The sequence below is a fragment of the Equus caballus genome, chromosome 1, assembly GCF_041296265.1.
Source record: "Equus caballus isolate H_3958 breed thoroughbred chromosome 1, TB-T2T, whole genome shotgun sequence".
NCBI classification, from domain to species: Eukaryota; Metazoa; Chordata; class Mammalia; order Perissodactyla; family Equidae; genus Equus; species Equus caballus.
In genome coordinates this window covers 36,275,080-36,300,267 of record NC_091684.1, presented here as the reverse complement: position 1 = coordinate 36,300,267, position 25,188 = coordinate 36,275,080, and the positions used below count along the sequence as shown (strand labels likewise).

The 25,188-nt window shown below is 42.6% G+C and overlaps 1 protein-coding gene and 1 long non-coding RNA gene across 5 annotated transcripts in view; one reads left to right on the top strand and one right to left on the bottom strand.

The window, feature by feature from the left end:
- PDE6C (phosphodiesterase 6C) overlaps positions 1 to 25,188 on the top strand; it is an 89,876-nt gene that overhangs the window by 42,877 nt on the left and 21,811 nt on the right. For all 3 annotated transcript variants that reach the window (XM_070261778.1, XM_070261779.1, XM_070261777.1), the window contains 10 exons: positions 4,652 to 4,804; positions 4,909 to 4,998; positions 5,953 to 6,093; positions 9,841 to 9,915; positions 10,907 to 10,971; positions 11,075 to 11,141; positions 16,097 to 16,144; positions 19,791 to 19,940; positions 20,530 to 20,673; positions 21,894 to 21,962. In XM_070261778.1, coding sequence (XP_070117879.1) covers positions 4,652 to 4,804; positions 4,909 to 4,998; positions 5,953 to 6,093; positions 9,841 to 9,915; positions 10,907 to 10,971; positions 11,075 to 11,141; positions 16,097 to 16,144; positions 19,791 to 19,940; positions 20,530 to 20,673; positions 21,894 to 21,962 — 1,002 coding nt within the window. The remainder of the gene's footprint in view (positions 1 to 4,651; positions 4,805 to 4,908; positions 4,999 to 5,952; positions 6,094 to 9,840; positions 9,916 to 10,906; positions 10,972 to 11,074; positions 11,142 to 16,096; positions 16,145 to 19,790; positions 19,941 to 20,529; positions 20,674 to 21,893; positions 21,963 to 25,188) is intronic.
- LOC138923348 (uncharacterized) lies at positions 85 to 25,188 on the bottom strand. 2 transcript variants are annotated; one of them, XR_011436836.1, is made up of 5 exons: positions 25,076 to 25,188; positions 12,779 to 12,885; positions 6,043 to 6,132; positions 2,005 to 2,128; positions 85 to 874 (listed from the first exon to the last, which is right to left on the bottom strand). It is a non-coding gene; the product is annotated as an uncharacterized lncRNA (long non-coding RNA). The 2 variants fall into 2 exon arrangements; XR_011436837.1 differs by lacking the exon at positions 2,005 to 2,128.

The following is a 25,188-nucleotide window of genomic DNA, read 5'->3' as shown; positions in this document are numbered from 1 at the left end:
AATTACTAGGACATCAAACTTAAGAAAGTGACATTCAAGATTTTTTTCTGAAAAAGCGTTTTAGAGAAGAGTTGGGCAAAAAGATTTTTACCATAATATTTTATTAATGAGCCCAGTTCTCAAAGTTGAGGTGAAAATAATAGAATAGAGCTGCCTAAAAGATCAGATGACCTTGGTCTGTTGCTGTCCATGGTGAGAGTCACTGCATGGACAGGGCAGTAAGGGGAGGGGAGCGGGGGGGAGGCGGGGAGGGTCTCGTCTCTCCCTTCTCCTCATTCCTCAGGACTCCTGGCTGTTGCATGTGGCACGGAGACCTACGTGTTGAAGACAGGCACCCTCCTAAGCTCAAAGGAGAGACAAAGTCCTAATTTGTTCTCCATTTCTACTGCTTCTAGGCATTTTTTTCCCCCTAGAGTGGTGCTTTTCAGCTCTGGATGCACCATAAATCAAATTGGGATCTTTCTAAAAAATACTAGTGTCTAAGATTCTCAATAGAGTAATTACACCAGACTCGCAGAGGTTGGGGCACAGGCATTCGTATTTTTGAAAAGCTGTCTAAGAGATTCTGTTATGTAGCCAATGCTGAAAACCGCTGGTCTATTGGGGGAGCAGATGCAGGAAGAGGAAGTGAATTTCCAGTCAATTGCAGAACGTTAGAGATGGAAAGGGCTCCCAGAGTCTTTAGTCCAACTCTTTCCTGGGGCAGACGGGAAGCTGAGGTCATGGGAGCTGTATCTCTCCCTGAGTCCATGGTGTGGTCAGTGAATGAGGAGGGCTGGAATAGAATCGAGGCCTCCTCTCTCTGTGTCCAGTGCTCTTTCCACGCTACCCCACATCCCTGCAGTTTTGCCACACTTAGTTTCTGTCATAAAATCTGCAAAGAGAAAGGAGATGGAAACCGATGTTTTAAAGGAAATTTCTATTAATTCTGTAACTTTTCATTGCACTTGACAATTTATAAGGTATTTTCTCACTCCTGATCTGATTTGATTCTGACAAAGACCCTGTGCAGAATGCAAGGACCATATTTTTATTTCCATCCTGTATATGTAGGAATCTTCTCAAGTCAATTAGGCAGGATGTGGTGGTTCTGAGACCATAACTCTGGTCTTCTGTGGCCTCCCTCTTTCTACCACACCTCTGACTACACACGACTTCTCTCTGGTTGGCAGTGTGGGTGCAGGTGAGGAAAGGACTTCTCACACCTAGGCAAAGAGACAGAGCCAGACACTCCTGACATAGGAGGTCTATGAAGGTGGTAACATGGAAGCCACACGGTGTAGGATGAGAGCGTCGGGCTCAGACAGACCTGGGCACAGATCCAGGTGTAAGACTAGGTAACTGTGTGATGGATTGAGTTTCTGCACCCGAGAAATGGACGTCACCAAATGTACAAATTAAATGTACATAAAGTGCCTGACGCCTAGTAGGTGCTTAATAAATGACAGCTATGATAGCATTATATTTATGCCACGAGGGGTTTTGGGGACTGGGTGTGGGCGGCCAAAAAATGGTCAATGATTATTGCCTGTTTTTAAAACAGGTTAAAGGCAGAAAAACTTTTAATAACAGGAAACTGAGAGAAATCCTTTTCAAGTTAATCATTTCTTTTTCTATTGGGAAAGCTGTTGATTAATACTGTGGGTGGTTCTCATTCTGACTGTGGTTTAAAAGAAAGCCATGGGAGAAGTCCTGAGTTTTCAATAATTAACAGAGTGCTTATAGCTCCCTTTTCTCTCTCCGCTCTCTGCTTTCCCGCCTCTCTTTCTGACTCCTGATCTCAAGGGTTAAGGGTATTTAATCAGAATTTAACGATGCTGAGACTGGATGAGGGGTCCAGGCCTCCTGCTGCTCTAAACAGTGTTCTCCACTTGCCTTCAGTGGCTTCTTTGAAGAAGGATCATTGAGGGAGTTTAATCCGAGAAATACAGGATTTGTTCAAATAAACGTCACAAAGGATTGTTTGCTCAAGTGAAAATAAAAAACTAGAAAGCCTCATCTCACCTGATGGGTGATTTTATCCAGGGTTTTCTGATACGATAATAAGCAAGCATTACATTTTGAAACTTATAAGCCATTTTCTCCAAACTTCCAATCGAACTTAAGAACATTTCCTTGTGTTTAGAATCTAGAATAAAATAGGATCAAATGTTGAAGCTGCAGAGTGAAGTGTGTTTGCAAAGAAATGTTGCCTGGCTCCATCCCATGGTGTGTGTTCCTGGCATTTTGATTATTCTTTTAGTGCCCAGAATTGCTGTGTAAATGAAGGTGATCACCATCTGTAATGGGTACTAGATTAAGAGGAAAATGAAATACGAGCTGGCCTGGGCAAGCAGTGGATTAAGAGAAAGAACCTAACAATGTCTAGAGACGTCCTGGCCTGATGGTGAAGATGCTACAGGAAGCAGAGAGAAGTAACCGAGAGAGGAGTTAGGAAAGAAAGGTGGCTTTTGATGGCTGGGGGCAGGGAGCTGACCCTCTGGAGGAAGTGTGCTCCTGGGCATAGGAGGCCTCATCAGCTAAGAGCATCTAACTTCTTCAGTGATTAGAAATGTTTAGAAAAGCTAGAACTAGATACAAAATAGAACTTGCAAAAGAGAACTACTTCTCATCCAGGGAGGCCCAAAAAATCCCCGTTTCTCTTCCCAAAATTTCTTGAGCGCGTACTCTGTGTCAGACACTTTTCTAAGTGCTCTAGTCTTGCTATGTTATTCTAGCTTCACGACAGGGACTCTAGACAGTAGATAATATCATTATCCCACTTTCAGATTAAAAAAAGGGGACTCAGAGGCTAAGTAGCATGCCCAGGATCACACAGATAGTAAATTGAAGCCTGGTTTCAGCTGAGGAAGCCTGATTCCAGAACCTTCTTCACCATGCTGTCTCCTAAATAAATACAGAGTTGTTTGTGTGGCTCCACTTTGGGAAAGGTACAGAAGAGATCCGGGGTGAGGGGCTGCATTTGACTCCCATGGTGTCTCACATTTTCTTTGTGAATGGTCCCATTTCCAGGGATCCTCCACTGGAGTGATTCACTCCCTAAACGTACAGTTCCCTGGGGAAGACAGATTCCACTCTAGGAGATTAGGATTCGGTGGGTCTGCTGTGAGGTCTGTGAATCTGCATTTATCTGCAGATGATTCTGAGGCACAGCCCGGGACTGCTGCTCTGGGCTGAGCTGCGAGCTCTGTTGACCAGGCAGGTCTTGCTCCCTGGTGGAAATTCTGGCCTGGAAATCACACACCAGTGGACTCTCACATTTTTACTTTGGGAAGCAACGGAGTCCAGCCTCCAAGGTTTGTGCTGCTTTTAAAAGCACCACCAACAGAGGGAAATGAAAATAACATGACTTGTGAAAGAAACATCATGTTAATTTTGGCCAATAAGTCTCAGAGTCAGGCTGAAAATACAGTTCTATTTGAAGAAGACTCAGGTTCAAAGGGGAGATGGTAAGGACCCACAGAAGGCTGAGTCTACCCTCATCTAGAGTGGGTATTCCTCTACATTACAGCTAAAAAGATAATTGCCATCCTTGACCTTCTTCTCAAGCCTTCTATTTGTGCGTCTCTCCAGACTCATCACTCTGCCCTTTCCATGGTCAGTGTGTTAGAATCATCTCTTGCATCTACCACATGAAGCTTATGTCTGGGATGATCCACTTCTTTTCCCCCCAAAAAGAAATAAAAAGTATAAATGAAAGACGTTAGCTTGGTAAAACATTGAAAAACTGCAAAGTATCTGGTGCTGGCAAGAGGGTGGTCCTCTCACACATGACCACTGGGAGCAAAAATTTCAACCTTTTGTAAAAGTAATCTGTGTAAGTAAAAACTATATATGCCTGTTGATCCAGCAAAAAGGATTTCCACCTTGGGGAATCTATCACATGAAAATAAAAGCAAGAATGATTAGTGCAGCGTTGTTTGCAGAGGGGAAAACTATAAATAGGCTGAATCGATGGAGGGTGGTTGAGAGGATCATGGAGCTCCCACACTGTGGAGTGGTGTGCAAGAATCTGGAAGACGCGTTCACATCCATATGCATCGGTCTGGAGGGAAGTCCTTCAGATATTGTTAAGCGATGAAAGTATTGTATAAAAGTAGAAAGGAAAATTTTATTAAGAAAGAAAAGAAAAAGCCTTTGTCCAAGCACGGAGAAAGGCTTAGAAGGAGACATACTGAGCAGTTAACACTGATTTCCACAAGTAGGTGAGAGTAGGAATTTGGGGAATTGACTGGTTTCAAGTGCACATTTTACTTTGGTAATTAAAAAGAAGAGCTCTATGAAATATGCCTTTAATCTCAGCCGTGCTCGCCTTCCCAGCACATGCTTTCTGTCCATTGTAATCCTGCATCTTTCCCTCCCCTCTTAGCACACTTTCCACTCGGCCATGACATCACCTCTTTTCTCCCGGCACAATCTCAGCCTACCCTAGGTAGGCCATAGCTAGATGGGAAATGCTCATTCTGAAATGGGCAGTTTCATTCTATGCAATCTTAGGATGGGAGTGGGTGGGAATGTTTGGGACCTCTGTGCTGAGGCCCTGCTTATCTGTTGGTACTACTTCAATTAGAGAGAATGATCTGTTGCCATTCCTAGATCTGCAGTCCGTGATTCTGTGATGCTTTGGCCAATGTGTGAATGTATCTTTCAGAACAGCCATTTTTCTGACTTCATGGACAAACAAACTGGGTATGTCACCAGGAACCTGCTGGCAACCCCGATCGTGATGGGCAAGGAGGTTCTTGCTGTGATTATGGCAGTCAACAAAGTAAATGCATCTGAATTTTCCAAGCAGGATGAAGAGGTAATGCTAACTCTTGGAATCCTGTCAGAGGCTCAGGAAATTTATTTGTTGTATAACAGAAAGAAAGATATCACACCTAATTTGTTTTTCTCTGCTGTCTGTAGGTCTTTTCCAAATACATCAACTTTGTTTCTATCATCCTAAAGTTTCATCATACCAACTACTTGTACAGTATTGAATCCCGAAGAAGCCAGGTAAAGGGAAGGGGATGTTAATCACTCCATGCTGATTTGTTCTGACAAAGGCACCCAGAGATGACAAGCCCAGGCCCCTCCCAGCCCTTGGAGGGGTTTAAACCACATGGAGCAGATCCTCTGACTTCAATCCCAGGTGTCCTCTTGTCGTCTGACCCCCCACCAGCACTACCTCTCTGACCCTCCATCTGTATGTATAACTAGCTTTCCTTTCTTCAGTTTATATCCTGGGTAGCCATGGTTACTTCATCTATGAGATGATGAGGATATGTATAGTACCACCCCACTTGGTTGTTGTGACTATTAAAAGATGAATTCGTTCACATAAAGCTCTTAGCAGTTGCTAGTACATAGTAAAGCTATTAATTTGAGAAGCAAATCACTCCTCTGAAGTCTTTTGCCTCCTTGAGCCAAAGGGATAAAGGAGAACATTGGTAGCCAGGATACCTGAGTCTGGACCACTCTCTGCACCTCAGTTTCCTCATCAGTACAATGGGGGGAGGGAGGTCAGCATGGAGGGATTCCAAGGTGCCCTCCTGTTCTAACTTTCCAGGTAAGGTTACTTCTAACTAGTCCAGGATGCATGGAAAGAGGCATGCGACTTTCTCCCAGGGCTGGCAGGAGCCAATGTGCTGCCAGTACTGGACCCCATGCCCAGGGACTGTGTCTGCATCCAATTTTAGATCACTTCACCTTTGGAGCGGAACATGTGGACGTGGGGACCAATCATGACTTTTCTCCCTTCGTAAACCCACAGCCTTGCAAAGGTCTACTCATTGTCCCACTTAGAGCATCTGAGTGGTTTGTCAGATGTGTTCGTGCTCAAAAATGGAATTGCATTGTTTAGTGATATGTATTCGCTCTGTGATGCACCTCCTGTTTCTTCTGGCTAATGCTCCATTTCTTCACAGTGTATTTTGTTCTAACTGTTTTCTTTTCAATACCTACTTTCAGATCCTTATGTGGTCAGCCAATAAGGTGTTTGAAGAGCTCACAGATGTTGAGCGGCAGTTTCACAAAGCTCTCTACACTGTTAGAACGTACCTGAACTGTGAACGATACTCCATTGGACTGCTGGACATGACCAAGGAGAAGGTTCTCACTGTTCCATACATTTGTCTCACCTAAAGTCACCTATAAAATAGACATCACATGAAATGTGATCCATTAAAAAGTGGATATACTATGTAAATAATCATGCTAGATCACAAGAACCAGTGACAAGAAGGTATGGTACAGAGGGGAAAGTGTACATTTTGGAGCAAAAAAGATCTAGACTTGAATCTTGGCTCTTCTGCTTCCTAGCCGTATGTGTCTTGACCAAGTCTTTTCTTCTCGTTTTTAAATTAGTTAATAGATTTTATTTTTTTTGAGAAGTTTTATGGTTTACAGAACAGATGAGCAGAAAGTTCAGAGTTGCCATATACGTCCTCTTCTCCCTCCCCCTAGGTTCCCCTATTGTTAACATTTTGCATTGGTGTGGTACATTTGTTACCACTGACGAATCAGCATTGATACCTTACTTTTATTCACTAAAGTCCATAGTTCACATTAAGCTTCACTCTTCGGGTTGTACAGTTCTCTGTTTTGACAAATGCGTTGTGTCACCCAGCCGCCATTACACTATCGTACAGAATAGGTTCCCTACTCTAAAAATCCGCTCTGCTCCACCTCTTCATCTCTCTCTCCCCTCTCCAAACTCCTCGAAACCACTGATTATCTTACTGCCTCTATAGCTCTGCCTTTTCCAGAATGTCATATAGTTGGATTCATGCAGTATATAGCTTTTTCAGATTGACTTCTTTCACTTAGTAATATGCATTTACTATGGCTCCATAGTTCATTTCTTTTTATTGCTGAATAAAATTTAATTCTCTGGATATATTACAGTTTATTTATCCATTCACCTACTGAAGGATGTCTTGGTTGCTTCCAGTTTGGGGCAATTATGAATAAAGCTGCTATAAACATTGTGTGGACATAAGTTTTCAACTCATTTGGGTAAATACCAAGGGATGCAATTGTTGGATTGTATGGTAAGATTATGTTTAGCTTTGTAAGAAACTGCCAGACTATCTTCTGAAGGAGGTGTACCATTTTGCATTGACACCAGCAATGAATGAGAGTTCCTGTTCCTCCACATCCTCATCAGCAGTTGGTGATGTTAGTATTTTGAATTTTAGTCATTCTAATGGGTTTGTAGTAATATCTCATTGTTTTAATTTGCATTTCCCTGATGACATATGATGTGGAGCATCTTTTCTTATGCTTACTTGCCATCTTTCTATCCTCTTTGGTGAAATGTCTGTTCAGATCTTTTGCCCACTTTCTTAAATTTAAAAAAATTTTCAAACTGTTTGCTTTCTTTCTCAGATTGGCCCTGAGCTAATATCTGTTGCCAATGTTTTTTTCCCCCTCCCCAAAGCCCCACTACATAGTTGCATATCCAAGTTGTAAGTCGTTCTAGTTCTTCTGTGTGGGACGCCTGCCACAGCATGGCCTGATGAGCGGTGTGTAGGTCCACACCTGGGATCTGAACTGGCAAACCCCGGGCCGCCAAAGCAGAGTGTGCAAACTTCATTCAGCCACAGGGTCGGCCCCCTGCCCACTTTTTTTTAAAGGAAGTTTAGCCCTGAGCTAACATCTGCCATGAGTCCTCCTCTTTTTCTCCTCTTTTTCTTACTGAGGGAGATCGGCCCTGAGCTAACATCTGTGCCCATCTTCCTCTATTTTATATGTGGAACACCTGCCACAGCATGGCTTGATAAGTGATATGCAGGTCCGTGCCCAGGATCCAAACTGGCCAACCCCAGGCTGCTAAAATGGAACATGAGAACCCAACCACTACGCCACTGGACAGGCTCCCCACCCTGCTTTTTAATTAGAGTGTTTATTTTCTTATTGTTCAGTTTTAAGAGTTCTTTGTGTATTTTGTATACAAGTTCTTTATTGGATATGTGTTTTGAAAATATTCTCTCCCAATCTGTGGCTTATCTTCTCAATCTCTTAAGAGTATCTTTTGCAAAGCAAAAGTTTTTAATTTTAATGAAGTCTAGTTTTTCAATTTTTTCTTTCATGGATTGTGTTTTTGGTGATGTACCTAAAAAATCCCACCAAACCCAAGTTCACCTAGATTTTCTCTTGTGTCATCATCCAGAAGTTTTATAGTTTTGCATTTTGCGGTTAGGTTTATGGTCCATTTTGAGTTATTTTTTTGTGAAAGGTGTAGGGTTTGTGTCTAGATTCATCTCTTTTGCATTTAGATTTTCAGTGTTCCAGCACAGTTGTTGAAAAGACTATCCTTTCTCTATTGCCTTTGCTCCTTTGCCAAAGATCGGTTGACTATATTTGTGTGGGTCTATTTCTGCACTCTCTATTCTGTTCCACTGATTTATTTGTCTGTTCTTTCACCAATGCTGCATTGTCTTGATTACTGTAGCTTTATAGTAAGTCTTGAAGTCAGGTGGTGTCATTTCTCTGACTTTGTTCTTCTTTTCAGTCTTTTAACCTCCGTGACTCTTGGTTTACTCATATGTAAAATGAGGATGTCTCTCTTATCAGTTGTGAGGGTTAAGGATTATTTACAGACTGTTTATGTATAGGTATAGTATCTAGCACATAGTAGGACATAATAAATGAGAGTATCAATTTGAGACTTTATATTCTGAAAAGTTAAAGTTATTGTAAAGTAGAAATAATGAAATACTTAATATTATTCACATACAATATAATGTTCATTTCTCACCTTAATTAATTAATTCTGTTGGAGCGCTCCTAGTTCAACATAACTAATGAATACCATATCATTTATTACCCATGTGATTGGAAGTTATTTTTTCAGAGTAATTGTTCTAAGTGGATAAATATAAGACCAAGCAGGAGAGCTGAGTTCTGATCGTGGCTCTGGGACTTTCTAGCTGAGTGTATTGGTTAGGATGTTTTTGGCTGCATGTAACATCAGACCCAGCTAAAAGCATCATTAACGACAAGACAGTTATTACTGCATTTAACAAGAATCCCAAGGTAGGGAAGTTCCAAGGCTGGTTAATCCGGAGCTCAGTACAGTCATCAAAGTCCCAGGTGCTCCCCATTTTTTCCTGGCAAGGTGCCTACTACCTTCAGCATGCTGGTGAGGTCTCCTCTTACAGTGGCAAGATGGCTGCTGCAGCTCAAGGCATGACACACAAACATGACAAAATTTCTTACGAAGGTCGCTTTCATCACCTTTCATCCGAGGAACACTTTTCCACAGAAGCCCCTTGGCAGACTTCTCCCCTTCTTTCATTCTCCACAACTGGGCCACATACCTGCCCTCAAATTAATCCCAGGCACCTCCTGTTGACCGCTCATGGGCTGTGCAAGACCCATCTTCCCTGAACAAATTACCACCTGATACCCAAGTAAAACCAGGTTCTGTTAGCAAGGAAGAGGAAGAGAACGGATGTTGGGGAGACAGACAACACTGTTGACCACTCTGCATGACCTTACCAAGCCTCTTAAACTATCTGTATTTAGTTTAGTTATGTGTAAAAGAGCTGCTATCTGTTAAGTACTTTTCGCTATGTGTCAGGATAGGTGGTCTGTATTATTCATTTAATCCTCACAAAGACCCTTTAGTATAAGTTCTATCATGAGCTACATTTTACAGATGAAAAAGGTTAAGTGACTTGTCCACTGTCATGAGTTCATGAGCAGTACTGCTGGGAATTATAGGTCTTTTCCAGCTCTAAAATTCCCTAATTATATAAATTAACATAAAATATGCAAACACAGGAAATTCATATAAAATATGGTAGGTTATGGAACAGTTTGTTTAATAACGTTTAATTTAATTGCCTCTAGGAGTTCTATGATGAATGGCCAATCAAGCTTGGAGAAGTTGAGCCTTATAAAGGTCCAAAGACACCAGATGGCAGAGTAAGTGCAGACGTCTTTCCTTGATGACATCCATGCCAAAACCAGAGGAAGCCGTGCATAGAGGAAAAAGCACTAGCCGGAGAAGGCCTGGGTTCTAGTCCTGAAACTTTCTGAGGGAACTTGGAGTAGTAGAAAGAGCCCTGGACTAGGATACTAAGGTTCAAGTCCCAGCTCTGCCCCAAGCCAGCTGGGTGGCCCTTGTCTGAACTCATTATTTAACCTGTTTCCTTTTCTGTAAAGGCAGGGCTTGGTGGATCCAAAGTTCTCAGTGCGGAGGGACGCATCAGAGCCACCTGCACAGCTTTTTCAACACACTGTGCCCGGGCCCTTCTTCTGATGTGCTGGATTGAAATCTCCAGGGAAGGGTGGGGTTAGATTTATTGCCCCCCTTGACAGGAAGCTTCGCAGGACAGGCACTGTGTTTCACCGCTGTGTCCCCAGCACACAGGAAAGGGAAGGTAAAGGGATGGACTGTGTCCAGGCCTCAGGTTCTTCATCTGCCCAAAGAAGTAGAGAGACTAGTTCCCAAGTCCCTTCCAGCTTTGACAGTGTATTGGCCGAATCCTGTTTCTGAGGCAGCTGTTCTGAGAAGCCAGTGCTGGAAGTGGGTAAGGGCTCATTGTACAGCTGGGAAGAGAAAACATTGACTGAGCTTGAGAAATTACATGATTTGTTCCACTGAAGTTATCAGTCAAGTCTTTCTGGAAATCAGTTAAAAGAAAAAACAAGATTCCCTTAAAAGCTGTTTGGGTGAATTAACTTTTAAAATTTAGTTCAACTGGCTTGTTCATGTAGATAAATGGCCAATAATATTTCCAGTTTTATTACAGGGTTGTAATGAGGACATCATTAGTTTGGTAGTAGTTATGCAGAGAAATGTGACGGGGAAATAAGGTTCTATTTAAATGAATTTAAAAGTATAACTTCATCAATGAAAAGTATTTTCTTTGGGAAATAAAATTATGTTCATAATCTTTCCATTTTGTCTTAGGAAATCATCTTTTATAAAATCATTGATTACATTTTACATGGAAAAGAAGAGATCAAAGTGATTCCGTGAGTATTGTCATAATGTGGCTGCACGAGTTGCTTTTTTATTTTTGTACACAGTGCATTTCTTTGTGTAGTAAAGATTTTCTTTCTTCTAATCATTCTCAAGGACACCTCCAGCAGACCACTGGACTCTCGTTAGCGGGTTGCCAACGTATGTTGCTGAAAATGGATTTGTAAGTTACTGAACAAATTCAAATCTTAAATAATATTGAATGAAACTCTTATTAGCTAAAAGATGGAAACAGTTGTGAAATCAAGAATGCACCAGGTGAGGGTGAGGTGGCCACTTCCTTTGGCACAGGACATGGGAGAGAGGAATCTTGGCAGTCGAAGGTAGGTTAACCAGAGGCTCCCAAACTCTATATAAAAATATTTTGTCAACACGAGAAAGATTCATCCATCCCACAACTTCTTATTCTGCAGCCACACAAATTTCAGACGTGAAGTTCATGACTATGATTCATGCTGGGTTTAGTTTGATCTCAAGTACAGTTACCTTGGTCCAGACTTTTGGAGTATGGAAAATTATTGACGAAAGAGAAAAATAGAGAGAGAACTTTGCCACTGACTGCAATGCAAAATGTAGTGAGTTGACAGAGGGAGTGCAGATTTTTGCTCTGGTTTTCAGGTGGGAGGGGTTGGGGTGGACGGCGGTCAGGTCTGGCTAAGAGATGTCAGGGGTGGGGAAACAGCAAACGAGAGATCTCTGGGAGGTCCCATAGCTCTCAGGTCAGGGGACCAGGGTCACCATAGCTTACCCACTCAGCCTCAACCACACTTTCCTTCCTTCTCATGGCTGGTTTCTCTCCCCAGCTGGACTTCTCTGCCATCTGTGTCATTTTTTGGCATCCAGATGTCACCCTGCAAGAATATTTGATGCTTTCAACACTTCTTTATGTTCATGTTTTTCCTTCTTCTCCCTTCAAATCCAAGTTTCTGAAGTATGTTTTTAGCGTTTATTTGCATGTTTGCTTGTTCTTTAGTGTCCTCCTTGTGTTTTTGGCAGTTTTCATCAATCTTCTTGTTTAATAAATGGGCCTGTGAATTCTAGTGACTAATAGAGTCACCCAAGGATCATAGAGAAAGTGAAACAAAATCTAGGTTGTCTAATATTCCCTTCTACTGTCACAGATTTGCCTCTGCTCAGAGTGAAACTTGCTGGCTGTGGAATGGTGACAGAGTGAGGAAAATTCTGAATTGGACTGCAGAATAATCTTTACACACAGGGGTGCTTTACTTTGGGGTTTCAAGGAAGAGGCCTAAACACTGGGCTCAATGATTCCAGGACCAGGTGGCCTCAACCAGGTGACATGATCCCTTTCCCTAGTGTAGAGACATGTCAAAGGGAAGAAAAGAAAAAGAAGAGAAAAGAAATTTTATTTCTTTTAGGAATAAGCAACAATATATACTAACAAATATCATGTTTTTAAAATTGTTCCAAAATAATTGAAATTTTTAAAAAACGTCAGTCTTGCCTTGATAGTGACTTGGTGGTAATGCCCAAAACAATCTGATTCCTTCCTAACTGAATCCATAGATGCCACAATTTTTCAGCCTCACTATATAGCCAAACAGCTTGACCATTGGCCCCCATCCTTGGTTTCCTGGCAGGCCGACTACTAGGCCCCTATTTAGAGCTTTTATCACGTTTAATATTCCCAAAGCTGCCGCAGCCAGTGTAAAAGAATTTATGGCCTGATTTTTCAGGACCTCTTCTCTCCTAGGGAAACAGTTAGAGAAAGGTAATTCCTCAAAACCCAACCGATTGAATGGTTAATTTGCCAAGTCATCCATCTGCCATAAAACCAACCTGCTGAGGGATCCATGCCCGGAGCCATTGAGGATTTTTTCCAGGTTCTGGTTCTTTCGCAGATTCCCTGCACTTGCTTTCCTGCCGACCTCCCCACGAGGACAACACTAAAGAACAAGCAAATATGCAAATAAATGCTATAAGTATATTTCTGCTGGGAGCCCAAGATGGTGGCAAACTGTTGTAAATAGTTTAAGGTAGTTCTTTTATTATTATTATTTTTTTTTATTTTGTTGAGGTCACCTTGGTTTATAACAGTGTGTAAATTTCAGGTGTACATCACTATACTTCGGTTTCTGTATAGTCTGCATCATGTTCACCACCAAGTCTAGTTTCCATCCGTCACCATACATTTGTGTCCCTTTACCCCCTTCCCCCCTCAGATCCTTCCCCTCTAGTTTAAGGTATTTCTAACCAAATTGCTTGTTAGGCGAATTAGCATTTCCAACGTGAGTTTTAGAGAATTGACCTTGAGCCAGTTCCTGGGACTCCATAGTTAAGATGAACATACATCCCAGTTTGCCTGGGATAGCTTCTCTTTATACCTATTGTCCTTGTGGATTATTAATAGTCCTCCCTTTCACTCTCAAAAGTGAAATCCTGGCGCTAGCCCGGTGGCCTAGTGGTTAAGTTCTCTCCACGTCAGCGGCCTGGGGTTTGCAGGTTCGGCTCCCCGGCACCGACCTATACACAGCTCATCACGCCATGCTATGGAGACATCCCACATACAAAATAGAGGAAGATTGGTACAGATCTCAGCTCAGGGCCAATCTTCCTCACAAAAAAGAAAAAAAGTGAAATCCTATTATATGTACTTTTGAGAGTCAGAACCTACTAAAAACATACATAATTTGTGTATAGGGAAGGATTTCTCAATATGGACACTATTGATGTTTTGGGCCAGATAATTCTTTGTAGTGGAGGGCTGTCCTGTGCATTGTAGGATGTTTAGCAGCATCCTTGCCCTCTACCCGCTAGATGCCAGTAGCACTATCCTACTTGTAACAACCCAAAATGTCTCAGACTAATGTCCCAGACGTTTAATGCTAAATGTCTCCAGGAGGGCAAAATCGCTCCTTGCTGAGAATGACTAGTCTAGAGGATGATATCAAACATTTCAGCAGACTCAGCCAGAGTGACGCCATTCCGTGGGGTACCTGCTCTAACAGCAGTGGGTTCTGGTGAGGAAAGCAAGAGGCTATGACTCAGGAGCCCCGGGTGCCTCGACTCAGTCATGTCTTGGGCAAATCCCCTGGCAAATCCTTGACTTGGGGCAAATCCCTTGATCTTGCTGGGTTTTAACGTTCTCATCTGTAAAATGAGGTTGTTGACTTGTTGACCTAATTATCTAAGAGATGGGGCCTTCACAAATTTTTTAAATGCTATTTTCTGGGTAATAAAAATGATCTGTAATTTTAACCGTAATTATTTGTATATATCTCATGCTCCTCTAAACTGTATGAAAACTTTTCCTTTTAGCTTTTTAAAACTTTTCCCTGGGTCATTTTCTCACAAACCCAGAAGGTCTTCAACTGGACCTCGCTGGACTTTGGGGCCCTGGGCACACAGAGTTCTCATGAAAGAAGTAAATCCTGACAGATATTAACTAGACTTGGTGTGGTGATCATTTCACAATATGTACGAATATCGAATCATTATGTTGCACACGTGAAACAAATACAATGTTGTATGTCAATTATATCTCAATTAAAAAAATTTTTTTAAGTAAATCCCAGCTTTGAATGGGGAAATGACAGATTTCAGTTTAGTGATTTCTTATAGCTGAAATCATTTAGACATTAAAAGCAAAAATTAGGTATATTTCTAGAATTAGAGGCATTGAATACAGGATCAAAGTAAGCTGGAATCAAGATGATGAGGAAACACAGAAAGAGAGAGAACAGGAGGGAGGGAGGGAGGGAGGGAGGATGGAAAGGATTTCTGGATACCGAGTTAAAAGCTTGGCCTCTAAGACCTGGCCCATCTGTAGGTATTCCCCAGAGGCCTGAAAGTGTGGACTGAAACAGTTGCTGCTGATGGAAGGGTGAGAAAAGAGGACTAGGCAGCTTTTTGCTTCTTTAAAACACACCTGAATGATGCTCAGACGATCAATTCATGTTATTCATTCAAATTAGATCATAAAATTAATGGATGGCACAAAAAGTCGTTCAATTCTTAGGTTAGATATGCTAATAAAAACTTTGAAAGATTTGCACATTTGCTTTGTAAGAGTAGCACAGCAATAGCTGACATGGCTCAGCCACCCTGGGAAAGCGCTTACCTGGGGCCTGAGGGGCCGGGTTAGTGCAGAGGGTGTAGAAGCCTGCTCCTACCTATCGCCAAAATCAAAATCTAGATTTTTCAGGAATTTTGAGAGCAAGTTGTTAAACTATTGGCAGCTTGAAATCGCCCATGGTAGAAGTAGTTACAACATGGAAATTGGCAAATAATGCAAATCAGGGCTTTCCCCAACTCCTCACCTGGAGCACCCATCCCACCAGCACCCTCACTGGAGACCCCACTTCTAGTTTCACCCCACGAATTTGAACAAAATCACTTAACTTCTTTGGGCTTCTCTTTCCTCCTCTTTCAAAAGAAAAGCGTGAATTTAATTACTGAAGTTCCTTCCAGCTTTAAAATGCTGTGATTTCAAGTATCCAATATAATTTTGGTGGGAAGAAAGATATAGTCTTTTATTAAGACCCATTTGTGGATATGACACAACATACAGATAATTAAAAATGACCCAAACTGGAATACTTTCTTGTCCTTATGGATGTGAGCAATAGTCTCTGAATTCAGTACTTAAAGTGATGTCTCATAGTGAATATTTACTTTGGTGTACCTAAAAGCTTGTCTGGCTTTTTCCTCCTGCTCCGTGGCCACCTTCTTCCAACATGGATCCCACATCAGAAAAAAAAAAAAAAAGGAAAAGAAAACAGAGCCTTCCCAGCATTGCTGCCACACCTGCTCCAACAGAACGGCCTTTCTGCTCAGATTTCTCCTCTCCTTGGCCTAAACAGCTAGTTGCGCTGAATTTGGAAGAAGAATCTTTAGAGGCAGGGAGAGTAAGAAGGAGCAGAGATAGATGGTGCTAAATGTCGTCCTGTGACTTAATTAGCAGAAGAGAAGCTGAATTCCATGTCCTCTTAGCACATTTGGCCTAGCTGAGGTCCCATGTGGCTAATTCGCTTTCGAGCATTCCGAGCACTTTGCAAGAAACCCTCCCACCTGATGCATTCTTTCTTGTTCTGCTTTGTGGGTTTAATGGCTCCACCACACGATGTTTCAGGACTTTTGTCTCTTCTTGCTTTACAGATATGTAACATGCTGAATGCCCCTGCAGACGAATACTTCACTTTCCAGGTAACCTTGCTCTCTGCCAGGCCTCACGGCTCAGTCCAGGGAGGAGGGGAGCAGCACAGTCTCCTCCACCCCGCCCCACCCCACCCCGCCCCCAATCCCCACAGTCAACCTGTGCTCAGGTGTGGCCAGGAGGCACACGCAGGGCTTATGTCCCCCTCACCCTGGCTGGGCCAGGGGCCAAGTAGCAGATTCTTCACTGAAGGGACAAGAGGCAGGAGGAAAAGAGGGAGAGTGAGAGAGGAGACAGGGTGTTTGTCAACTGGTGTTTGGGGGCCCTGCCCTTCTCCATTCTCCCCTACTCCTGGTCATCTAGTACCAGCAACATGCCTGGCACATCACAGGTGCTCAATAAATGCTCTCTGCATGGATGACTGGCACCTGAATTCAGCCCTCTGGGTGGTTTTCTCGAAGCCCTTTCCTGCAGCTCATGGCAACCGTTACGCGGAAAAGGAAAACTTCTTACTGGGTCCTCGGGGGCCTCACCTGCCGTCAAGGCTCTCGGTTTTATCCTTCTTCCTCCAACATCCAGAGATCCAACATGCTTTCCCCACCTGTCAGCTCTGCCACCCCCCATCTGTCACTCCCATCTCCTCCTCACCTGTGACCTCTGTTACCCCCTCCCCACCTGACCTTGGGGATAAACTGGCATTTGGCTCTGCAGCCGCTCCTTTTCTGCCTTCTGGCTCTTGTTCTGTGTCCTAGGTTTAAGGAATGTCCAGTTAGAGCCCTAGTCCTGGTCAGGAGTAGAGACTGTCCTCCCAGTGGGGACCTTGTCTTCCTGCCTGTCACACAGATACACACAGAGAGCCCAAGCTGTGCCTGGATGGGGAGGCCAACCTCCTGGAGGGCGAGGGGTGCATCCTCAGCAGAAGCAGCAAACCAGCCTGGGGAAACTTGTGCACATTTGCTTAGCGACATGGAAGATTTCCCTCTGCTCTGCCTGCTCGTCCTTCTGCTCACTGACACGGAAAACACGCAAACACCATATGGTGCATGTCCTCCAGCTCCTTGCTTCTTGTAGCCAAAGCTTACTCATGACCATGCTGTGCCCAGCCCTTACCCCATATTATGGCAATTCGGGGCCAGGAAAGAATGCACAAGCAGGAAAAAGGGGACAAGGACTTTCTAAAGTGTCCGAAACTTTAGTAGTCATTGTCTAAACAGGGAGGGAAAGGAGATGGCCCGGGAGAATCAAGGCCACGCTCTGAGGTCTGTGGACTCCTGCTTTCTCTCGTGCCACGCTGTGGCTTCCACGGGAGAAACCACACTGGTGCTCTGATGGCCCTGGCAGACAGGAGGCTGGGGCAAACTTCAGCCCATAGGAATTTCCCAGCTCTCCAAGAAACGTCAGTGTGGTGCCCATGAAAATGCACTTCTCAGGTCTCCCACTGTGGAAAGGATAACCATCCAATGGCTGCTGGACTCAGAAATCCACTGTCACAGATGCACTGAGGTCAGGCTTCCCATGGGCCACTTTCAGCTGCTGGCTGAGTGTCGCAGGGATGCTAAAGCAACCCAGCCTCCTCTGACTGACAGTGTTGGCCCTAGGAGTCCCCAGCAGACTCATAAAACAGCACTGTCGTCTAAGATGCTTCCACGCAACCCTCCCTCCTTCCCTCTCTCCTTAGCCCTGGGTCAGACCTGCATCTTGATGGTGTTCTCAGCCTCCTCAGGCTCCCTCCCCATTTTCGCTCACGGCTTTGCCCCTGTGGATTATTCCAAAGAGCAGACAAGGATAGGGCGGCTGCCCTCCCCGAGGCTTCGCCCTGTTCTGCCTTCCCCTTCTCCCACCTCCTGCTCATTCTCACTAGTCCCTTTTGCATCTGGGAAGTTAATGGAAAAACCAATGATCCAAAGCAAACCTTTGGTCAGAGCAAACCTGCAAAGGCGGTGGTTCTCAAACTATGTTCCCTGGGGACATGGTGTGTTAATTTCTTATTGCTGCTGTAACAAATTACCGCTCAGTAGCTTAAAACAATGCAAATGTGTGCATCTTACAGTTCTGGAGGTCAGAGGTCAGAAGAGCTTATTTTGGAAGTTTTAAAAAAATATACATGGGTGCTTTGGTTGTGAAGTTATTTTGCACACAGGTAATATATTTTCTGCTATTAATTTTGTCCCTAGGCCGTGTGAAGGTCTGAGTATATAAATATTTCACAGCGTTTTCCAAGATGAAGACTGAGAACCACTGTGCACTGCTTTTTTGTCCTAAAGCTTTGAAAATTAGGCAACATAAATTGAGGTTTGGTTTCTCTGCTTTTCATTCCAAGTAGAAAGATGAGCTCTTCAACTAATAAACAATCGTTTATTGAGCCCCTGTCACGTGCCCCAGGCGGTCCTATCACGTAGGTGGAATTCAACCGTTCATGGCACAGCTGTTTGGTAAGGTTAGAAAACAGCCTCAGAGACAAAAATAAACGATTCTGAAGCATTTGAAAAATATCTGAATGCTAAATTGTATGGTCCGGGCTATGGTTGCTGTTGGAATTCTGAAAAAGCGGAGTTCCGTATGGGCGAAAACGAGTCAGAGGAAGCTTCATGGGGAAGGCAAGAGTGAACCCGGGCTTCCGCGGATGCTAAGGAAGCCAAGGGCAGACAGAAGAAGGACTAACGCGCCGTGTTGAGTCCTCGGCTACCTTTGCCTTGCTACAAAGCGTGCGGGTGCTACCCCATGGTTCTCAGCCTTCAGAGGCCATCAGAGTTACCTGGGGCACTTATTTATAATGCTTCCCCAGAGATTATGAAACAAGCTAAAAAAATCTGTTTTGTGTGGTCCTTGGGTCACACTTTGGGAAACACTCCTAAACTTCTGTGTCTGCATCCCCCACGAGATGGTTATCTTGAGGTTAAGGCCTGTGATTTATTCATTTTTGTACCACAAGCAACTAGTCCTGACACATCATAGGGACTTGACAGATGTTTACTAGTTGGCCTCATCCCAGAACAAAAGACTATCTTGATGGATCAGTCAGGAAACAGAAACCACAATGAGGTATTGCATCAGAGAGAATTTAATGTAAGGAATTAGCTAAACTGGTGTTGGAGGACAGAAAAAGTGAACAGGGAACACAAAGGTAAGTGCTTCCCATCCCTAGGGCTGGGGGGACATAGAGAGGAGGGGGTTGTCAGAATACAGACACTTGGTTCTAGTACATTTAATTGAATGTACTAGGACACTTGTATGGCTGTATAGTCCTAGCCATGTTCTGACACAATGTAGGAATTGTGCGTCTAACACCCAAAGATTATTCTCTTTTTAAATTAAAAATAACCCAAGGAGGGAGGGTGGCTGTAAAGAGGTGGTGCAAGGGAGCCCTGTGGTGATGGATTAGTTCTGTGTCTTGATTCTAGTGGAAGTTGCATATATCTACACATGTGATGAATTTGCATAGAAACACACACACACACACATACACAAATAAATAGATATAAATCTGATGAAATCAGAATAAGCTCCGTGGACTGTACTAATGTCTCGTTCCTGGTTTGGATAGTGTACTACAGTTACAAGACGTTAGCATTGGGGAAACTGGGTGAAGGGTACCTGGAACCTCTCTGTACATTTCTTTTGCAGCATCCTGTGAATCTACAATTATTTTAAAATAAAAAGTTAAAAAAATAACCTAAATGTCGTTATTGTTTGTAGAAAGGACCTGTAGATGAAACCGGTTGGGTCATTAAAAACGTCTTGTCCCTGCCTATCGTCAACAAGAAGGAAGACATTGTGGGAGTGGCTACATTTTACAACAGAAAGGATGGAAAACCTTTTGATGAGTATGATGAACACATTACTGAGGTAAGTGCAATTATAAAATAATGGAGGTAAATGAAATTCATGAAATCATGGAGGAGGCATTTTTTTGTTTTTCTGGAATGATATTTGGGAAGGGCAATTAAGACATGAGTCACACATAGCTGTAGTCAATATGTTGTTATTGTGTATTTCTATTTCCTGACTTCTATAAACTGCAACATTTTCTACCAAAGTATGAACTTTTGGCTTAGTCAAAATTCTTTACAATATTGGGAAATTGGGAAAGAAGGTTTCTATCTCTTTTCTCCCCACCCCCTCTTCTATTTTCTCATCTTCCTCTTATCACCCCCAGGCCTCTCTCTGATTTTCAGGTCATGCTTTATCCTACTGGATTTTTTGTAATTCTTCTCCTCTAATAAAGTTTTCATGGTGCATGGTACACTTTGAAAAGCAAGGGCTTAGCCAATTTTATTGTCTGGTGCTAACTATTAGTATGATTTTTCTTAGGCTAAAACAAAGAACTGGGTTGTTGATGGTGGAAGGGAAATTGATAAGAGAACATGCAGGTTGTTGCTTCCAAATTAATTTTCCTTTAATTTTAGAGAATTGAATCACGTATTATCCATTTCAGACGCTCACACAATTTCTTGGATGGTCTCTTTTAAATACTGACACCTATGATAAAATGAATAAGCTAGAGAACAGAAAGGACATAGCTCAGGAAATGCTCATGAGCCAGACCAAAGCTACTCCTGATGAAATCAAGTCTATTTTGGTAAGTGGGGAATTCAGTCCTGTGGACATTAGGTGGTATCTAACCATGGATTCTGGAATTCGTCTAATTATTCAGAGGTCTGACAAATGAGAATAGGTTTAGTCCTGGTCTAAGGAAGGGGAGACAAAGAAGGAGGGGTAGGGAGATGACCTGGGTGGCCCACTATACACAGAGTGTTATGAGACTTCCAGGCTGCTTGGTTGGAATAGCACTTTGTTAAAAAACAGCTCCTGGGTATATGGGAGCTGGAGTAGTGACTGGTAGATTCAAGTGTGTTAACAAGCAAAAAAATATTGTCAGGAAGGGAAATGTATTGGTCAGCTATTGCCATATAATGCGGCATAACAACCAAACACCTCAGTTATTGTTGTAACAGTAAGCATCTTTTCTGATTCATGAATTTGTGGATTGACCAGGCTTCAATTGATCTTGGTTGGGTTTGGCCCCAAGCTGTGAGTCTGATTTGCTCTATGCATCTCTCACCCTTCTTGACCAGCAGCTACCTGATAGATGTTCTCCTCACGGTGGTGACGGAACTGCAAGACAGCAAACCCAACTGTGCAAGCACATTTCAAGTGTTTACTCACATCACATTCACTAAAATTCTCACTGACCAAACTTGACCAAGGCCAGCATCATGGATGATGGGAGAGCAAGTAGATATTAGCAAACAGTGTTTTAATTATCACCAAATGAAAGGAAAATATCACACATTCACTATGTCTATTCTTTTTACTTCCATACATTTTAGAGTGTTTGCATAGGTCTAGTTTTGCTGGGGTGTTTTTTCATTTTGTTTTTGGCTTTGCTAGGTGTTTTGAGAATTAAGAGAATTTTATTTGAGAGTTTGAGATGTTGAAGATGAGAAGGTCTGAGGAGAATAAAGAGAAATTGCTATAAACTAATAAAAAACAGATGTAAGCCACTCGTTTTTCTCTTTCTTTCTTACCTACGTACAAACAACCCACATCTCTTTTTTTTTTTAAGATAGCTATTGATACATTTTTAGGGAATAGAGAAATCAATTATATTACATTATTTATTGGAGAAAACTGTTCATAATAAGGTGCTTTATGTCTTTGTATCCAGAATGCATCTTTGTCACATAACTCATTATGGCATATTTTCAATATATTTTAGCTGATTTTAAGAGGAGAAGAATCAGATACAAATCTTCTGCTTTATAGGAATTTCACACTGCAATTGCTTTTGCATTTTAGAAATATAAAGAGAAGCTAAATGTAGAAGTAATTGAAGACTGTGAAGAAAAACAACTTGTCACAATTTTGGTAAGTGTTTTGCTTCTGTCCTTAATGCCTTTTTAATAAGATATATTAGGACACACTTTCCCATTTTTCAAGTAAATGTTGAGTTTCCTCATCCCTGGTACCTTTCAAGCCTAAAAAAAGGGAGATTTCTTCTAAAGAGTCATCTTCTAGCTCCCTGTTTTTCTTCCTTTTTCTCCCCTGCAGTCCGATCCACACAGATAATTTAGAATCACAGCTAAACTAGACTGTGGCATAAGGGATTTCAGGCACAGACTCTAGAGATATCATGGCCTAGTTTATTTTAATAGCTCTGGACTTCACCATGGCCAGCCCAGAAGACACGTCAGGATTACAGTAGAACATAGACCCTTCTAGGCACAATTATCATCTCCCATCTCTAGCTTTTCTCCTGCACCCTGGAGGAATTTAGTTTTTTCCCATGGTAGTTAGGCTACCCCTATTTCTTCTGGTTGAAATTAACTTCTTTCCCACTTCATTAATTCTATATTTTATTGTGTCTGCTGTTAAAGTTCACTCAAACCCATTTTCTACAGTTTACTGTTAAAACCATCCAATAAATTATTTTAATTTCAGAGGTTATCTTTTTCAGTTCTAGAATGTACATTTAATTCTGTTTTTTAAAGATTCCAACTCTGTATTAAAACTCTTCATCCTTTTATCTACTTTGTCTATCTTCCCCTCTATTTTCTTGAATTTATTGGCCATAATTATTTTAAATTCTCAATCGCAATCCCTGAATCACCTACAGGTCTGCTTCTACTGTCTCTTTTTACTCTTGGGTTGCAGTCATTTGATCATTTTAAAGCACGCTTCATATTTCTTTCATTGAGAACCAGGCATTATGGATAAAAACTTGGAGGGGCTCTGGGTGATACTATCTTTCTGCAAAGAGAGCTTGATTTTCTTCTGGGGGATGAAGAGCATTGGCTTTAGGTTTTGTTAGGGATGGTCTATTTCAGTTTTGCCCTTACTACTGGAGTAGAGCCCTTATTTCTAGAACAGCCCTTCTGGGATCCCAACTGAAAGCCTGGGATATTTACCAAGCCCCTAAACCTTGAATTTCAGAGGCTTGACTTCCATCTGATTGACATTGAAATAGCATCACATTTATTTCCCTCATAACTACCTCATCCTGTTTTCCACTGCCCCTTTCTGATCTGTGATATAAGTCTTCTTTCTAAGGTAAGACATACTGAATATCTCCTCTTCCCGTCTTTTATGGGCTCTGTCCTCCCATCCTAGCTCTTGGCTCTGCGGCCACAGAGCCATTGGCCTTTGATCCCTTTTTGAGGGTCCCATTCCCACCCTGCATATTTTCCTGTCACCTGAGCTCTTCCTCCTTCTCCTCCTCTCCTTGACTTCACCTCTGAGCCCTTTCCTCTCACACTGGGCCCAGAAGATGACCCTTCATTTTCCTCACCTGTCCTCAACAACATGCATCTTCTTGTAAAACCAAACTTTGACATCCATGACACTTAGGAAACTCTCCAGTTCTCTATTTAGAGGAGGAAGGATTTTTGTGTTGGAGAAGCAATAAAATGGACAAAGAACCAGTAGCTTTACCAAAAGATAGCCTATTTTAAATGTAAAATCTGCTCCAGGCTCATCCCAAATCATTGCTGCATAACACCTGTTGCCAATCTTCCTCTTTTTGCTTGAGGAAGATTGTCACTGAGCTAACATCTGTGCCATCTTCCTCTATTTTGTATGTGGGATGCCACCACAGCATGGCTTGATGAGTGGTGTGTAGATTTGCACCCAGGATCCATAAACTCTGGGCTGCCAAAGCGGAGCACGTGTACTTAACCACTACGCCACCAGGCCAGCCCCAAAAGCCTTTATTTTTATCAACCTCTCTGTATCATGGACTTCAAAATATCTGATTTCTGTATTCAAGTGTTATTTTATTCGTTCTCCTGTAACTGCAGATGGGGCCTGGGAGTCATGGTTCCGAGAATTTCTTTCTTTGTTTCCTGCTAAAGTACACATTTACAGTTTGGTGTGACTGACCCTGTGATACATTAAAAAGCATTTTCACACTTTATCTTTACATAACACCCTGAGAACTGTAGGGCAGATAAGAGGCTACGTGGCACCCCCCCCCCCCCCACACACACACCTCATAACTCTCTTCTCTTACTTTGATTCTTAAAACATGTGCTATTCTCTGTCTCCCCATGAAAATGTATGTTTCAGGGGCAGCGAAAAGGTCTGCTTTATTCATTGCTGTGTCCCTAATTATTAGGCCACAGATAGGAACCAATAAATGTTCGTTGAATGACTAAATAATAAAATGAATAAATGAAAAAGAAGAGTGTGTATGGGCAAGAAATGTTGGAGGGTTCGGAGAAAGAAAGTGATGAGAAGGAGTAGCAAAGGGTTAGGGGCGTCCTATGAGAAACGGAGAAAGGAGCTTTGTGAAGTGTTACTATGGGCCCTGAATTGAATCCCCTCTAATCTTTGAGATGTGCAAATAAAATTGGAATTGCTTTTGTTTCATGAGGAAGATTGTCCTGAGCTAACATCTGTTGCCAATCTTTCTATTTTTGCTTGAGGAAGATTGTCACTGAGCTAATATCTGTGCCATTCTTCCTCCATTTTGTATGTGGGATGCTTCCGCAGCACGGCTTAGTGAGCAGTCTGTAGGTCTGTGCCCAGGACCCGAACCTGCAAACTCTGGGCTGCCAAAGCAGAGTGCATGAACTTAACCACTACGCCACTGGGCCTGCCCTCTGGAATTACTTTTTAACTAAAGCACTAAAGACAAAAATGTTACTATTATCATTCGCATTTCACAGATGAGATCACTAAACCTTGTTCAGTCTGGGAAAGGTAGCTAATCCAAACCCAGAACTGAGCACGGGTCTCCTGACTCCAAGCCATTGCTTTGCAGGAAAAAAAAAATCTCTGCCTAAAGTGACAGTCTCAGAGTGGCACTGGTGAGAAGGGAGCCGCAGGGAGTGGAGAGGAGGTGGAGGGTGCGAGGGGCCAGCCCAGACTCGGGGGTTAGAGGACCAGAAACCATAATTTTACTTAAAACAGCTGTATACCATTTGGTGTTGAAATTTGTGTAAATAGAGTGTGAGCCATCCCCTGGGGAACCGTGCACTTACTGAGAGAAGTGACCACAGCACAGCAGCGAGGACATGCAATGGACTCAGTCACTCCCCGTTGAACTGAATCGCTCCTGCACGTTTATCCGGTGCACCACATAGTCCTTGCTGCC